General features: G+C 41.9%; 2 protein-coding genes across 3 annotated transcripts in view; one reads left to right on the top strand and one right to left on the bottom strand.

Moving 5' to 3' along the window:
- LOC149446251 (protein lin-54 homolog) overlaps positions 1-1528 on the bottom strand; it is a 141900-nt gene extending 140372 nt beyond the window's left edge. For both annotated transcript variants that reach the window (XM_089652772.1, XM_089652773.1), the window contains exon 1: positions 1460-1528. In XM_089652772.1, the coding sequence (XP_089508898.1) occupies positions 1460-1480 (21 nt within the window). In that variant the 5' untranslated portion in view covers positions 1481-1528. The remainder of the gene's footprint in view (positions 1-1459) is intronic.
- An 11149-nt stretch (positions 1529-12677) lies between these two features.
- The window catches only part of UBXN1 (UBX domain protein 1), a 34869-nt gene continuing 28915 nt past the window's right edge, over positions 12678-18631 (top strand). The window contains exon 1 of the mRNA XM_089652890.1: positions 12678-12759. The gene's annotated coding sequence lies outside the window, so the exon portion shown is untranslated. The remainder of the gene's footprint in view (positions 12760-18631) is intronic.

Raw genomic sequence — 18631 nt, 5'->3', positions numbered from 1 at the left:
TATTAGTCATGCACGCCACAAATCTGGCCTTTATGGAAGAGTGGCAAGAAGAAAGCCATTGTTGAAAGAAAGCCATAAGAAGTCTCGTTTTCAGTTTGCGAGAAGCCATGTGGGGGACACAGCAAACATGTGGAAGAAGGTGCTCTGGTCAGATGAGAGCAAAATTGAACTTTTTGGCCTAAAAGCAAAACGCTATGTGTGGCGGAAAACTAACACTGCACATCACCCTGAACACACCATCCCCATCGTGAAACATGTTGGTGGCAGCATTATGTTGTGGGGATGCTTTTTTTCAGCAGGGACAGTGAAGCTAGTCAGCATTGATGGGAAGATGGATGGAGCCAAATACAATCTTAGAAGAAAACCTGTTAGAGTCTGCAAAAGACTTGAGACTTGGACGGCGGTTCACCTTCCAGCAGGACAACGACCCTAAACATACAGCCAGGGCTACAATGGAATGGTTTAGATCTAAGTATATTCATGGGTTAGAATGGCCCAGTCAAAGTCCAGAATGAAATCCAATTGAGAATCTGTGGCAAGATTTAAACAATTCTGTTCACAGACACTCTCCATCCAATCTGACAGAGCTTGAGCTATTTTGCAAAGAAGAGCAGGAAAAAATGTGACTCTCTAGATGTGCAAAGCTGATAGAGACATCCTTAAAAAGACTTGCAGCTATAATTGCAGTGAAAGGTGGTTCTACAAAGTATTGAGTTATTCAAAAGTATTGACTCAGGAGGGCTGAACACAAATGCACAACACACTTTTCAGATATTTGTAAAAAATGTTGAAAAACATTTATAATTTTCCTTCCACTTCACAATTATGTGCCTTTTTGTGTTGGTCTATCACATAAAATCCCAATAAAATACATTTATGTTTTTGATTGTAACCTTACAAAATGTGGAAACTTTCAAGGGGCATGAATACTTCTTTAAGGCACTGTATGTGCTGTTTAATTCACTCACCTCCTTTTCCTCAACCACCTTCTGGTTGAATCACGCTCTGTCTCCAGGCTGCTAGAAAGGTCCCAGGTGAAGTGCACTTGGTATCACTCCACCTGGGACAGGAGCTGGTGCTATAGAGGAAGCATCGCCTTATGTGGCTCCTGCTCCCTCCATGGCCGCCTATTTCCTCCAGTGCTGCCACTGGCTCGTTGCACTCTGATGCTCTGGGATGGTGGGTTGGGAAGCCAAGATCACGATCAACGGGTTGCCGACCCTAAGCATGCATTTCCCTGGTTTGAGGTCAAAGGACACATCAGAGGGCTCTGATGGCCACATTGGCCCTCGGGCCACAGGTTGAGTACCCCTGGCCTAAAATCAGCATAGGTTGAAAACTCTGAACAAGGGGATTATTCTTCGTCACTGTATTCAGGAAATGAAAAAGACCTCAGTTTTCATTGAAGTCACAAGTGTTCTCATGTTAGAAAGACCCTTTATTTTTTTATATTGCTTACCAGCTGTACAATTAGAATCATCCAAATTCATCTCATGCCCTTTTAAGAACAGGAAAATAACCATAATCCTGTAAATGAGAAAAATAATCATAACATTAGCATGATGGATTATGTTATAAGGTAAATGCATTAACATGCATCGACGCAATTCAAAAAGGCACACCTTAGGCTCAGCTCTGTGATATACAAAGTGTATAATTTAATTAATAATTTAATTCCCGGAATGTCTGCGGTGTAGCGCTATGGTGGTGCGTCGCACAGCCATTCACACTCGAGCATTTTCTGCTGTGTTTAAACTTGCATTCACCTGGGTCTCAGACCAGTTAACTCAGTCTTTATGGAGTAGTAGAAGAAATAACGTGTGTTGTGATGTTGGTGGAAAATGAGTAACAGGAATCTGGAGCAGCAGATTAATGAATTTTCCATGAAAATGGTCAAAAGTGAGAGTGAAACTTTTGCTCTGTTACAACAGGCTTATTGTGAACCATCCAAGAAAAAATCAAGTGTTTCTGAATGGCAACTATGAATGACGCTAGAAGTGAGCAGCCAAAAAAAACACACAGAACAGATGCAAATGTGGAAAAAGTGTGAACCCTCTTACATTCAGATTAAAGATTGACTGTGCAAATGATGGCAGAAAAATTGAACAGGGAAGTGCGGCAGATTCTAACGGAGGATTCGGGAAGGAGAAACATTTCCACAAAGATGGTGCCTCAAATCTTGACAGAAGATCAGAAAGAACATTGTCTTCAAATTTCATCCAATCTTTTGAAGAATGTTTACTTTATTTTTTACAGTGCATTCCAGGAATGAAATTGTCACACCTCGTATATTTTCATGCTATACACAGCCTTTGTGGAGCTAAACTAGACATCATAAAATGGAATATAATTGCACAAATGTTTTTTTTTGTTTTCTTTTCTTTTTAAATATGTGCCATTTTCAGTTTTTATATGAAACAGTTTATTCATCACAGTCTATATATTTGGAAACACAGAATACAATCTTATTGTAAAATCCTTTTTCTAATATACTACAACTTTGTAGTTTGAAGAGCTACCTGACAGGCTATACATGTTTACAACTACAGTATGATATTGTGTGAGGGCTTTTTTTCTTTCCCATTACAAACCTGTAATGTAGTTATTACATATAGATTTGTGAAGTTTTTTTTTTTTAAGTAGTGAACAAAAGATACATTTTATGCCACATTTAATCACTTGCCTACTGGATCAATTTTGACATTTTTCTCCTACATGTAAAAATTATATTATAATATAATAATATATTAACATTATATATATATTTTTAAGCAAAGGCACTAGAGAATAAAATGACAAGTGTTGCAATTTTTTGTGTCACACAGTAGTTGCGCAGCAGTTTTTCAAAGGCCAATTTTTTGGGGGGAAAAAATACACTTTAATGAATTTTACTGAACACAAACACAATATATTACCAAAGTTTCTTGGTAAAACATAAAAGATGATGTTACACTGAGTAAATCGATACCAAACATGTCACGCTTTAAAAGTGCACACGCCTGTGGAATGGCGTCAAACTACGATACTTTAAGTTATGGATAGACAACACTTTAAAAGCCTTTACAGGTTACCAGTTTAGAGTTACACAGGAGGTCTGGTGCTGGAATTATTGCTCTCACTCTGACATTCGCAGTGATACCTCACATTTGTGCTGTGATCACTGTTTACAAATGCGTGTGAGATCGACAAGTGCGTTCCCCTTATTTAATAAATGTTTACACTGTATCTTTTTTTTAATTGCTATTAGGAGGGATGAAAAACATCCCTTGTGATAGCATGGGCCATGACAGGTCCTCTTTATAGATGTTTATTAGACCCCAGATCTCTTCTTTGGCCTCCAATGCAGCTGATCAGACATAGATCTATCTGATCAGCTGCTTCACTGGCTAGTAATTGGCCCATAAACACAGAATCGAAAACAAAAGTGGCTAAATAAGGTTCATCCTACTGTGTCCAGGGGAGCCAATGCTGATTGCATGGGAGAGCCCAGTAAAGGCAGCAGTGGATGGGGGGGGGGGGCGAGTTCTCCTTCTGCTACCTGTAAAACTAATCCAGTTTTACCTTATTGCATTAAAAAACATTTCTAACCCCCCCTCCCACTTCCTCTCTTTCTGCATTCACAGGAGTCTCTGAGAGCAGCAGGAGCCATTGGCTCCTGCTGCTGTCATTCAAATTCTGAGGAGGGAGTGGTCAAGCTGGGCTGCATGTGTCTATGGATTAGGAGTGCCCACGCACAAGTGCCCCTTAAGCAGCCGGCTTGCTGAGGGGCACACAAAGAAGAGGAGGAATAGACAGCAGCAGCGGGGGACTCCAGAAATGGAGGGTTGGGGCCGCTCTGTGCAATATCATAACACAAAACATGTATGTACGAAAAAAGTTTTATAATTATTTAAATAAAGGAATAGAGGCTGTTCACCTGAAAAAGTACCAGTAACAGTTAAAGTAACATCCACTACTTAAAGTGGTTCTAAAGTCTAAACATTTTTTACCCTAATGCAATCCCTGCATTAGGGTAAATAACATCCTACGAGTTGTTGTGTCCTCCCCCAACACTAACCTGACTCCTCCACCAATCCAGCACTGTCCTGTCTTCAGTACCACTGCTCTCTCATCCTGCTCTCAGAGGAGACACTGAGAGCAGCAGGAACCATAGGCTCACACAGGTGCCCCCAAAGCACAGGGCTTACTATGGGGGCAGACGCAAAAAGGAGCAGACAGCACCAGCAGGAGACACCAGAAAAGGAGGTAAGGAACTGCTCTGTGCTATACCATTGTACAGAGCAGGTAAGTATAACATCTTATTTTAATTTAAAAAAAAAAAAAAAAAAAACCTTTTACAGTCACTTTAATGGACCTGCCAGCACAGTGGCTTAGTGGTTAACACGTCTGCCTTGCAGTAATTGGGTCATGGGTTCAATTCCCAACCATGGCGCCTCCTGCTTGGAGTTTGCATGTTCTCCCTGTGTTCGTGTGGGTTTCCTCTGGGTACTCCGGTTTCCTCCCACACTCCAAAGACATGCTGGTAGGTTAATTGGCTCCTGTCTAAATTGTCCTAGTGTCATCCCTGGCCATGCGGGATCTCCTGCATGGTAGGGGTTGGGGAAAGACCCGGCAACCTACCCTGTAAAATAATTGCTAAGAGAATTCATGGAAGAAGTCGCTTGCGAGTGACGGTCCATGCAATCGCCAAGGGTCAGATACGACTGAATAGATAGATAGAATGGTCCTGCAATCTATTTTTCAATAAATTGTTTTACTGTGTTTTTCTACCTTCCTTTGACATCCTCAGTGAACTTCCCAACCTCTCCTTATCCTCCTCACTTGTGTTTGGAATAAATGTTAGTTTCGGTCATTGCACTGCTCTATGTAGACTGCACATCCAATAGTCCCTAGTGCATCTTGGGAGAAAGGGTGTGAGGGTGGCTACGTTCGATCTCCATAGTCCCACTGTATGTAGAAACGTACCATTAATAGGAAGTCAGATCACAGCAGCAAAAAAAAAAGAATTTCGGAAATTTGGAAAAGGCTGAAAGCAATAGAAGGTAGTATTCTGAGTTAAGAATATACACTCACCGGCCTCTTTATTAGGTACATCTGTTCAATTACTTGGTAACACAAATTGTTAATTAGCCAATCACATGCATTTAGGCATGTAGACATGGTGGAGCCAACTTGCTGAAGTTTAAACTGAGCATCAGAATGGGAAGGAAAGGGGATTTAAGAGACTTTGAACCTGGCATCATTGATGGTGCCAGACGGGCTGGTCTGAGTATTTAAAAAATTGCTGATCTACTGGGATTTTCATGCACAACCATCTCTAGGGTTTACAGAGAATGGTCCGAAAAAGAGAAAATATCCAGTGAGCAGCAGCTGTGTGGACAAAAATGCTTTGTTGCAGAGGTCAGAGGAGATTGGGCAGACAGGTTGCTGTGACATTCAGATGGTAGGGTCAGAATTTGGCGTAAACAACATGAAAGCATGGATCCATCCTGCCTTGTATCTATGGTTCAGGCTGGTGGTGGTATGTAATGGTGTGGGGGAGATTCTCTTGGCACTAGCAAGGTGTACCTAATAAAGTGGCCAGTGAGTATATCTGTGTATAGACACATAGGCTTTTATTGAGCGGAATTCAGGGGTAAAAAAAAAGCACCAAAATCTCTTGAACTCACATTTGTGAGTAGCAGTGTGCATGTGGCCTAACGTCCACTTTGGATGATGATGGTAAACAGGACAAATAGAGGGTTAATCTGCCCTAAGGGGGGGGGGGGGCACAGACAGCAATAAATACTGACAGGCGTTCTAATCCCTCTTCACACTACAAAGCGAAAAAAAAAAGTTTTGCCCTTAGTTACTTTTTAAGACAGCCTATTCATTTGAATGGGCTGTATAACACACCAAAAAGGGTTCATGCACGATTTCTGGCAGCTCTCTGCATTAACCTCCCTGGCGGTCTAGCTAATCAATATTTTTGAATGTCAAACAGTACATTTTTTTTAATGGAAATTTGTTGTTTTATATTGTAGGCCTGTAATTCTTAGGAATAATTCACTTAAATCTGTCCAAACAAGAGTCTAATAAACATTCCGGGTATGATAAAGTTTGAAACACGAAATCATAAATTATAATATAATAACTAATTATAAAAAATTATAATATTATAAATTTAATTCAATAACGTAATCAAACCAAAAACACTGAAATTTGAAATAGAGCACCAAGTTCGCACATCACTGAGCTCAGTCGCAGAATTGTTTTCAGTGTCTGATGACAAATTTGCCCATGAATCACTATCGCCAAATTCTGCAAGTGATTCTAATTCACTATCGCTGTTTTCTAGCTGGTCTAAAACCGCTTTGACCTAAAGCGATGCTTTTTGGATGCCATGGACGTTCTCAAGTTTCCAGGCAGAAAGAATGATAAAAGTGCAGTCAGGGCACAGGACAAAGCACTAGGGATACAATTTAGGTGAAATGGTTTGATACAGTAATGTAATACTAACAGATTACAATGTATTGTGTGTAGGTGATATTTTTACTTTTTTGAATATCCCGCCAGTTCCGCCGCCCTGCGTCCCGACGCTCGCAGGGAACGGAACCCGGAAGACAGATGCCGGCATCGGCTGGAGGAGATGGTCGGAGGACACAGCGGGAGAACATGATGGGATTGCAGGACAAGGTAAGGATCGAGGGATTGCAGGACAAGCACTGTAATGTATTCCCGAGCGGGGATGGGGGTTACCGCTTTTCGTACTGTAAATTAACCCCGAGCCACACTCGGGATTACCGCTAGGAATGTTAAGGGCCCGTTCGCACCATCTCAGTGCACTGACATGTGCCATGCCATGCGTTGTGTTAAAGCAGGCCATTTGAAATGGATGTGCTGCCAACACACCAAAATGTGTCTTTAGGGATCTGCTATCTTATTTAGGTACAAATTCTATTCTACTGCACAGACCTTTGAACATGCCCAGGGCTGCACTTGAGGCCCCCTGTATTACCAAGCTGACCACCACTGCCTTATACTGTGACCTTGTTCACACCTGTACAGTTAGAATTTGCTGCAGCTGCAAGTTATGTGCTTTTGTTTTTTTCACACTCATTTTACTAGCATTTTACATGCACTACACTCTAAGGGCTCATTCACACTTGACTGTTTTTCCAACTCTTGCCAAACACCCCTATAGCATTTGACAAGCGTTGGTCCGGCGTTTGCGGAGCGTTTTGAATGCTCCGCAAACGCCGCATGCGCGGTTTAGCGACGGTTGCTAGGCGTTTGACAAGAGTTAAAAACGCCCCACAAACGCCTATAATGAAGTTTGAATGGTGTTAACGCTCCGCAAACGCCCTGCAACTGCGTCGCAACCACACTGCAAACGCCAGCCGGGCATTTGCGGAGCGGCACCATAGACTTGAATAGGAGGCTTCAACTCCTCCTGACTTGATCAGAGGCGTCTGTTTTGCCGCGATGCGATGCTAACGCTCCCGTTTGAACAGCACCATGTGCTGCAATGTGCAGCATTTTCCCAGGCGTTTGTCAAAGAGTAAAAACACTTCCCAAACGCCTGTCTGCCGCTTGCTAACAAGGCTAGTGTGAACGTAGCCTAAATCTATGTAGTACACATTTTGTTGGAACCCCTCCCCCCACAGAAATCAAGATGTTTTTGAATGTGCACTGGTAATACACATTGCAGTCTGATCGTACAGTATCTGCCTGATCTTTTTTTGGCTTTAAGAAAACTATGTAGAGCCTTCCTAATGCAGGCCATAGACGGGTCGAAAACCAGCCGTTTTTTTTTTTAAAAAACTAAAAATTGGTCGTTCAATAGGCTGACGTTGCCACCAACGGTAAAAAAACAAAGCGGCCAATTTTCATCCCGTCTACGGCCAGCATTTAATTACTTCTGTCCCTGCAGAGAGCCCCGCTATTATATTTGACATGAAAGTATTGCGGTTGCAACATTCTATCTATTTGTATCCATTTTGGATACAGATGTTTTTATTCAGATACAAATAGATACATTATTGCAACTGCAATACTTTCATGTCAAATATAATAGCGGACTGGAATTCTTCTTCTTTTTCTTGCAGGTCACGGCTCATGCGCAGATTTTTTATCGGTAAAAAGATCGGACGATTTGCCCATCATTTGCGCAAAAATCAGATGATTTTGAATCAGATGATTCCAACTTCACCGATAAACAAAAAGTGCCAAAATCCAGAAAAACGGCTGACCAATTAACCCATTAACGGTGTGAAAATTGGCCGATTTTCGACCCATCTATGGCCTGCATTAGGCTCCTTTCACAGGGGTGATCCTGCTGACTCACAATATGCATTTGATCACCTTGTTGTACGCAGCTGGCCCATGGTTCACCAGGCGAATTACTGCCTCCCACACACACCTGTTTAACCACTACAATGCCGGACACTTTCACCTCCTTCCAGTCCAGGCCAATTTTCAGCTTTCAGTGCTATCACACTTTGAATGACAATTGCGTGGTCATTCAACACTGTACCCACATGAATTTTTTTGTATTTTTTTGAGACAGATAAAGCTTTATTTTGGTGGTATTTATTCACCACAAGGATTTTTATTTTTTTAGCTATGTAAATGAAATTGTCCAAAAATTTTGAAAAAAAAGTGTTTTTCTTATAAAGTTTGCAAACAAATAATTTTTCTTCATAAATCTTGGCCAAAATGTATTAATCTAACTTTTTAGTAAAAAAAAAAAAAATAACCCAAATTAGTTTATAAAAAATTATAATTTTTCAAATTTTATTTAACATTTTATTTTTTTTTTTTTATTATTTTTTTTAACATACTGTCACCATAGTGGTTTTTGTTTCCCTGCTAAGCAGGGAATAAAAATCATCACATCCCTTTGTAAAATGAGCATGCAGCACAACACTTGCTAGGCACACAGATAACCCTTTGATTGCCCCAGATGTTAACCCCTTCCCCTTCAGTGTCATTGCATAATATTAGCACTGATCACTGTATTAGTGTCACTGGTGAGGTCCGTGGCAGTTTGTTAGTTCCCACTCAGTGTCAGTACCTGCTGCACTATCACAGTCTCATTATAAATCGCCGATTGCCACCATTACTAGTTATAAATAAATAGATAAAAATTTCAGTATATGTGCCATCATTTGTAGACGCTATCACTTTCACGCAAACCAATCAATATACACTTATTGGGATTTTTTTTACCAAAAATGTGTAGCAGAATATATTATGGCCTAAATTTATGAAGATATTTGATTTTTTTTTTACTGGATATGTTTTATAGCAAAAAGTAAAAAAATATAGTTTTTTTTAAATAAAAAACCTAGTGGTGTTTAAATACCACCAAAAGAAAGCTCTTTTTCTGTGAAAAAAAAAATTATATAAATTTAATTTGAGTACAACGTTGCATTGCTGCACAGTTACCAGTTTAAGTAGTGAAGTGCCGCATAGCAAAAAATTACCTGGTCATGAAGGCGGGAGAAATCTTCCAGAGGGCAAAAGTATGGCCAGCTTAACCTCTACCCTAAAATAGAACTACTGCTACAGGGCAGCAGGGCTGCGCAAAATCATGTGTATATATACGTAATTTGCATTTCTGCGTAGGGGGCTACCCTACCTACGCCGCCATTGGCAGCTAGCCATGTCAATCAACGGGTCCCAGACGGAGATTCCCCACCAGCACCAGGCAATCGCCGAGTAGAACTGACAGGGGAGAGACCTGTGTGTAAACAACACAGATCTCTCTCTCTTGCCAGCAAGCACATGCTGCATTTATCTGCACAGCGGAGAAATGCAAAGCAGCACAAAACACACACAGCACATGATTACAAGTTAACCGTTTGATTGACCCAAATGTTAACCCCTTCTTGCCCAGTGTCAGTAGTACTGTCAGTTCTTTTTATTAGCACTGATCACTGCATTAGTGTCATTGGGATGTCAGTGGCAGTTAGTCAGTTCCCCCCAGTGTCAGAATGCCCACCACAGTCCCGCTATAAGTCGCTGATCGCTGCCATTACTTGTATTAAAGATAAAAATTCCAGTATCTATACCGCCATTTGTAAACATTTTAACTTTAATGTAAACCAATTAATTTACATGTATTGGGATTTTTTTTAGCAAAGACATGTCGCAGAATACATTTTGGCCTACATTTTTTAAATTTTTTTCTAGACATATTATTGTTTTTTTTCTCAAAATTGTCGGCCTTTTTTTTTTATAGCGCAAAACAAAAAAACCCACGAGTGATCAAATACCACCAAAAGAAAGCTCAATTCGTGGGAAAAAAGGATGTAAATTTAATTTGGGTGCAGCGTTGCATGACCGCGCAATTGTCAAAGTAACGCAGCGTCGTAACGCAAAAAATGGCCTGGTCAGGAAGGGGGGTAAATCCTCAGGAGGGAAAGTGGTTAATGCCTTGATGTCGACATCACACAAATATGCGGCCTCACGGAACTGGGCTTTTTTCCGTGGGGCCCGCATATCTGCATTCTCGTCTTTGTGCTGGGAGTGCGCCGCTCGGCGCGCTCCCAGCACATAGACCACGGTGTCACCGAGAGCCCCGGGTCCCGTTCTAACGATCGGGACCCGGGACTCCCGATTCCGGGTCACATGATCACCGTGATAGCCTCTGGCTATCACAGTGATCAGTCACTGTACAGCCCGGCTCCTTGTTTTTTTCTCTCTCTATGACTGGAGAAGAGAGATACATTGTATCTCTCTAACTCCTGGCATAGGTGTCCGTTTATGACACACAGAATAGCTGAGATTCAGAGGATCACAGCTATTCTCTGGTCATTCACAGTTTATAACACCCAGGAGAATATGTTCAGCCCTTCTCTGGAGATCTGTGTTCTCCCTCCAGATTCTCTAGCCCAGAGCTGGAGAATCGGAGGGACCGAAAACTAAGCAGAGATAATTTACCTCTGCTTAGTAAACTGATCTTTTACTGTAATCTTGCGAGAATATAGTAAAATCAGCCGTTTCCAGCGTTTGGAGACCGTTCTCCAGCGTTTGGAGACCGTTCTCCCTTCGTTTGGAGAACTGCTTCATAAACTGCATTCACAGGAGAACTGTGTTCTCCGAGAATGCCGGAGAACTGAGCAGCGATCTATTACCGCTGGTTCATAAACGGACACAATGGAGAGAAGAAAATGTTCGTAAAAAAAAAGATAAATAAATATTTAAAAATAAAATAACAAATAAAGAAAAAATACCTAAATCAAGGTTTGATCTAGTTCAGTGCCAGGGTTAGTGTTTGGGTCAAGGTCAAGGTAAAAAAAAGTCAGGGTCAAAAGTCAGGATTTAAAAAAAAATTTGGTGTCAGTTAGTGTTAATGTCAGTGTGTTTTAGGTAAAAAAAAAAAAAAAAAAGACAAAAACAAAATGCACACTATTGTTTGTGGGCTGTACTACGGGTACAGACAACAAATAACATACACATATATGGTATCGCTGCGATTGTCAAGAGCTGGAAAATTTATTTTGGGTTGTTCTTTGGTGGTAGGTTATGGTAGTAACAAGAAATACACAGCTAAATAAAAAAAGGGTTTTTTTTTACTATTTTGGGCCAGTTTTCCTTTGATAATAAACAAAAATCAGGAGATATCCATTACCATTTACCACAAAATGAAAGCCCAAATTGTCCTGAAAAAAACAAGGTATAATCCACCTGGATGTACAAAGTAGTTGTGATGATATATCGAAAGAGCAGGGCCCTCGATCCCCTCATGTTTTGCATTGTATTGGTATTGTTCTGTCACATGTTCTGTCCCCCTTTGTAATGTACAGCGCTGAGCGAACCATTGGCGCTTTATAAATCCTGTATATTAATAATAATAATAATATGTACAGTTTTACTAACACATGTCAACGTTGCAGAATTGTGCTTAGGCATTTAGACTTGTTTTACCCTTAGGCGTGAAGGGGTTAAGGCTGCTGTCACACTGATCTGTTTTGCTTCTAAAAAAACGCATGACCATTGTATCCTATGGAACTCTTCACACTGGTCTGTTGCATTTTTTCAAAGTCCTGCTTGCTGCATTTTTGCTGCGTTAAAAAAAAAAAAAAAAGCATCTCTCCATGCAAATGAATGGAAAATGCATAGAAAATGCACCCGAGGTTGTTTACAGGACACATTTTATAATTTTTATACTAGACATATTGTTTTTTTCTTAAAATTGTTGGCCTTTTTTTGTTTATAGCGCAAAAAATAAAAACTGCAGAGGTAATCAAATACCACCGAAAGAAAGCTCTATTTGTTTGGGGGGGGACATTTAATTTGGGTGTAGCGTTGCATGACCGCGCAATTGTCAGTTAACATAACGCAGCGCCGTATCACAAAAGATGGCCTGGTCAGGAAGGGGGGTAAATCCAGTATCCACTTAGGCTGACCTTCACACATTTGTGAGTAGAGGACATTGCACCATCAAATGATAACAAGTATGGTCAGCTTTCCTCCATCCTCCTCAGAACGTTTCCCTGACAACCATACCATAATGCTACCAACGTCTCCCACTCCCTATTCTGTATACTAAAACATACCACAAACCTCAGTGATCACCAATCACAACACAGAGTACATTGCGTACCACAGTCTCCAAAAAACAATAGCCATACGCTAAGACACGCCCCCCAAAGGATACGTCACATTACGTAATGCGCAATACAGGGAAAGGTTGTTCTCTCTCGGCTTCCGTAACCTGGAAGTCCCCGCCCCTCCCGTTGTGCTCTGTCACGTGGTTTACAGGCGCCGACGGTGAGTGATGTCACGTGACGTTCCTAGAGCGTCTTTCGTTCTAATAATAGCTGTGTGCGGTTTTTGTAAAAGAGTGCGGGCACCGGGGGATGGGGGAGAAGCCATGAGGCGGGAGAGTGGACGAGGTGGAGGGTTATGGAGCACATGGTCCTGTAGATATGGCTCGTGTATTGTGTCTTCTCTATAGTGTGCAGTGTACCATGGAAACGTACATGGATGGCTGTGCTCTGATTTGTGTGGGATCTGTTCAATACATTACTGGGATGGCAAGTCTAACCTGGATACAACAGATATGTTCAACTGGCCATACATTGTACAACCTGCCTGTAAAATCTCATTTAAGGGCACCATACACTATACAATCAGATTGTAAAATCTCATTTAAGGGCACTATACAATCAGATTGTAAAATCTCATTTAAGGGCACCATACACTATACAATCAGATTGTAAAATCTCATTTAAGGGCACCATACACTATACAATCAGATTGTAAAATCTCATTTAAGGGCACCATGCACTATACAATCAGATTGTAAAATCTCATTTAACCACTTGCCCTCCTGAGGATTTACCCCCCTTCTTGACCAGGCCATTTTTTTTACATTATGGCATTGTGTTACTTTAACTGACAATTGCGCAGTCATGCAACGCTGCACCCAAATTAAATGTCCTTTTTTTTTTGTCCACAAATAGTGGTGGTATTTAATCGCCTCTGTATTTTTTGCGCTATAAACATAAAAAGACCACCAATTTTAGGGAAAAAAACGATACTTTTGACTTTTTGCTATAAAACAAAATGTATTCTACTTTATCTTTGCTAAAAAAGAAAAAAAATCCCAATACATGTAAATGAATTGGTTTACGTGAAAGTTATAATGTTTACAAATGGCAGTATATATACTGGGATTTTTTTTTTGTTACACTAGTAATGGCGACGATCAGCGACTTCTAACACCGGGGGGAACCGACTAACTGTCACTGACATACCCAGTGGCACCAATAGAGTGATCAGTGCTAATAAAAAGCACTGACACTGTACTAATGGCACTGGGCAGGAAGGGGTTAACATCTGGGGCGATCAAAGGGTTAACTGTGTGCGGTTTTAATTGTGTGCTGTGTGTGTGCTTTACACTGTACGCACACTGCTTTGTATGCAGTGGCATACAAAGCAGTGTGCAGGAGCTGATGGAGAGATCTGTATTGTTTACATACAGGTCTCTCCCCCGTTGGTAAAACTCGGAAATCGCTGGGTGCCAACGGGGAATCACTGGCTGGGACCCAGTCATTGACAGCTGAGGCCACACATGGCGGTGCGGGTAGGCTGCTCGCTCCCTACCCGGAACTGCAAAATCACATATATATAGGTGATTTTGTGCACCCATGCCACCCTGTGACAGTATTTCTGCTTTAGGGCGGCATGGAAGCGGTCAAGGGGACCATACACTATACAATCAGATTGTGCAATCTCCTTTAGGTTTACTAAAACCATATAATAGGAGGATACAGTGAAGGAAATAAGTATTTGATCCCCTGCTGATTTTGAATGTTTGCCCACTCACAAAGAAATGATCAGTCTAAAAATCGAATGGTAGGTGTATTTTAACCCTAAGAGACAGAATAGCAACAAACAATTAAAAAGAAATGCATGTCTAACAAATTATGCACTGATTTGCATGTTCATGAGGGAAATACGTATTTGATCCCCTATCATTCAGCAGGATTTCTGGCTACCAGGTGTCTTTCATACAGGTAACAAACTGAGATTATAAGCAGTCTCTTAAAGGGAATGCTGCTAATCTCATTTTGTTACCTGTATAAAAGACACCTGTCCACAGGCGCAATCAAACAATCAGATTCCAAACTCTCCACCATGGCAAAGACCAAAGAGCTGTCCAAGGATGTCAGGGACAAGATTGTAGACCTACACAAGGCTGGGCTACCAAATTATCGCCAAGCAGCTTGGTGAGAAGGTGACAACAGTTGGTGCAATCATTCACAAATGGAAGAAACACAAAACAACTGTCAGTCTCCCTAGGTCTGGTGCACCATGCAAGATCTCACCTCATGGAGTGTCAATGATCATGAGAACAGTGAGGAATCATCCCAGAACTACACACGAGGATCTTGTCAATGATCTCCAGACAGCTGGGACCACAGTCACCAAGAAAACAATTGTTAACACACTACGCCGACAAGGATGGAAATCCTGCAGTGCCCGCAAGATCCCTCTGCTCAAGAAATCACATGTCCAGGCCCGTCTGAAGTTTGCCAGTGAACATCTGAATGATGCAGAGAAGGACTGGTTGAAAGTGTTGTGGTCAGATGAGACCAAAATCGAGCTCCTTTGCATCAACTCACCCTGCCGTGTTTGGAGAAGGAGGAATACTTCCTATGACCCCAAGAACGCCATCCCAACTGTCAAACATGGTGTTGGAAACATTCTGCTTTGGGGGTGTTTTTCTGCTAAGGGGACAAGACAACTGCACCGCATCAAAGGAGTGATGGATGGGGCAATGTACTGTCAAATCTTGGGTGAGAACCTTCTTCCCTCAGCCAGGGCATTGAAAATGGGTCGTGGATGGGTGTTCCAGTATGACAATGACCCAAAACACACGGCCAAGGCAACAAAGGAGAGGCTCAAGAAGAAGCACATTAAGGTCCTGGAGTGGCCTAGCCGGTCTCCAGACCTTTATCCGATTGAAAATCAGTGGAGGGAGCTGAAAGTTCGAGTTGTCAGACATCAGCCACCAAACCTTAATGACTTGGAGAGGATCTGCCAAGAGGATTGGGCCAAAATCCTTCCCGAGATGTGTGCAAACCTGGTGGCCAACTACAGGAAACGTCTGACCTCTGTGATTGTCAACAAGGGATTTGCCACCAAGTACTAAGTCATGTTTTGTGAAGGGGATCAAATACTTATTTCTCTCATGAACATGCAAATCAGTGCATAATTTGTTAGACATGCATTTCTTTTGAATTTTTTGTTGCTATTCTGTCTCTGTGTTACAATACACCTACCATTCGATTTTTAGACTGATCATTTCTTTGTGAGTGGGCAAACATTCAAAATCAGCAGGGGATCAAATACTCATTTCCTTCACTGTAATTGCGCAGCAACCACAATGCAGCATGGTAATGCGGGCTTTTAGGTGTTAAAAGCGTTGGAAGGTGTTGGAATGGAAGGGCTTAAAACAAGCAGTTATTGCGTGACCGAATTCACTTTAATGGGTCACGTTCTGTACAGCCCAAAATCAGCAAGGGATCAAATACTTACTTCCTTCACTGTACATCTCTATCCAGTCAGGCAGGCTCTTGCACTACATAGTTAATGGTAGATCTAAAGGAGATTGTACAGTGTATGACCACCCTGAAGGAGATTGTATAGAGTGCTTACGATTTACTAAGACTATGTAATATGGGAACTCACCTATACAGCCCATTCAGTCTGTGTACAGGCAGAGAGACCCTTACAATACATAGTTGATGGTAGATCTAAAGAAGATTGTGCAGTCAGTCTTAAGGTGGCCATACACCCTTTGATAAATTATTTATTTTCTAATCAATCCCCTCCATAGGAATAATCGATCTATAGTCAACAACTCATTTGATCGATATGACATACAGGGTGGTGGATTTTAATCGATAGTCAAAGCGGTAGTAAAAAAGTGGTTCCCCTGCAGGTTAATGTCGTGATGTGCACTGCACGCTCACACATAATATCAGACTTGCCTGTGAAGCAGATCTCTCCAGTGGTGGCGCTGTCACTGCTGACAGGTCTTGCTTCTGGGTTCACAGACTCTGACTCTGGGTGGCTGGGCTCTGATGATGTCACTGCTGACAGGTCTTCCTTCTGGGTTCAGACTCTGACCAATTGGGTGGCAGGGCTCAGATGATGTCTCTCCTGTGCATGAGTCGTGATTGCGGCACAGCACTCTGAACGGACTTAAGACGCTTATACCGGAGCTCCACCCAAATGGGAATGTTCCACTTTAAGGACTGGTCCCCCACTCCCCTTGAGGAATTGGTATCTTTAGGTAGTGGGGAAGGAGGAGGGGGGGGGCAGGTACCCACTCCCACTTCCACTCCGACCGCCTAATGCAAGGCCATACATGGGTCGAATTCCAAACAAATTTTCTTTAGAAAATCGGAAATTTCCTGCGTTTTGTAATTCAATGGTGCCACCATTGGTTTCAAAATTCGACCAACCAAGCCTTCAAGTTCACATGTTGCTACAGAAAAAGAATTTTCATGGCCAAGCTCACAGCTCATGCTCATTTCTTTCTCGATTAGATTTCTTGCACGATTCTCCCAACATTGATTAGAAATTTGTTCTTTTTTCAAAACATTTTCCAACATGCTCGATCATTCAAATTCGATGGTCACACGAAAATCGGCCCTTTCTGTGGCCCACTAATGGTGCGAAATTTGAACAAAAATTCTTAGAAAAGATTTTCGAAAGATAATTGTTTCAGAATTTGACCCATGTATGGTAGGCTTAAGCAATCAGAAGTAGAAGTTCTCCCTCAAAGTTTTCTGGGACGCATGACAAATCCCAAAGGATTGCAGGAACATACACAATGCACAAAGCTACCCGCGCATGCACAGTGGGCACACAGATGTGACGCCGTAAGCTGTCCCAGCCGAGTGTCCACACTTAAGATGCCGGGTAGAGAGGGCGGCAAGTGAACCTGGCTGGGGTGAGGACACCGCTGGATCATAGGACAGGTGAGTGGCTGTATTTTAAAAGTCAGCAGCTACAGTTTTTGTAGCTGCTGACTTTTCTTTATTTCAGAGGAAACTGGAGCTCCGCTTTAATGACACCTAAGTGTGCCCGTCCATTCACAGTGCAGTGCACATGCGCCAATGATGTCACCGGCTGCTACAGATGTGACTATCTCCTAATCGGTGCACGTTTCGGCGATATTCACTGTGCGTTTAAGTAAGCCTTAGAGGCTTACCTGTACGTATAAGTGAAAAAAGCTGACTTTACTATCGCTTTAAGATAGAATTGTAATTTACAATCTTAACTAATTGATCGCATCTCTGTTTCCACCTGTAATCTTACAGGTGAAACTTGAAAAATTAGAATATCTTGCAAAAGTTAATTTATTTCAGTAATGCAACTTAAAAGGTGAAACTAATATATGAGATAGACTCATTACATGCAAAGCAAGATAATTCAAGCCGTGATTTGTCATAATTGTGATGATTATGGCTTACAGCTCATGAAAACCCCAAATCCACAATCTCAGAAAATTAGAATATTACATGCAATCAATAAAACAAGGATTGTACATAGAACAATATCGGACCTCTGAAAAGTATAAGCATGCATATGTACTCAGTACTTGGTTTGGGCCCCTTTTGCAGCAATTACTGCCTCAATGCGGCGTGGCATGGAAGCTATCAGCCTGTGGCACTGCTGAGGTGTTATGGAAGACCAGGATGCTTCAATAGCGGCCTTCTGCTCTTCTGCATTGTTCGGTCTCATGTCTCTCATCTTTCTCTCGGCAATGCCAGATAGATTCTCTATGGGGTTCAGGTCAGGCAAGTTTGTTGGCCAATCAAGCACAGTAATCCCACGGTCATTGAACCAGGTTTTGGTGCTTTTGGCAGTGTGGGCAGGTGCAAAGTCCTGCTGGAAAATGAAGCCAGCATCCCCATAAAGCTCGTCTGCGGAAGGAAGCATGAAGTGCTCCAAAATCTCCTGGTAGACGGCTGCGTTGACCATGGACTTAATGAAGCACAGTGGACCAACACCAGCAGATGACATGGCTCCACAAATCAACACAGACTGTGGAAACTTCACACTGGACTTCAAGCATCTTGCAGTGTGTGCCTCTCCATTCTTATTCCATACTCTGGGTCCT

The sequence above is a fragment of the Staurois parvus genome, unplaced genomic scaffold, assembly GCF_062004578.1.
Source record: "Staurois parvus isolate SC_StPar_1 unplaced genomic scaffold, SC_StPar_1.0 ptg000694l, whole genome shotgun sequence".
Lineage (NCBI taxonomy): Eukaryota > Metazoa > Chordata > Amphibia > Anura > Ranidae > Staurois > Staurois parvus.
This window is presented reverse-complemented; position numbering and strand designations above follow the sequence as displayed.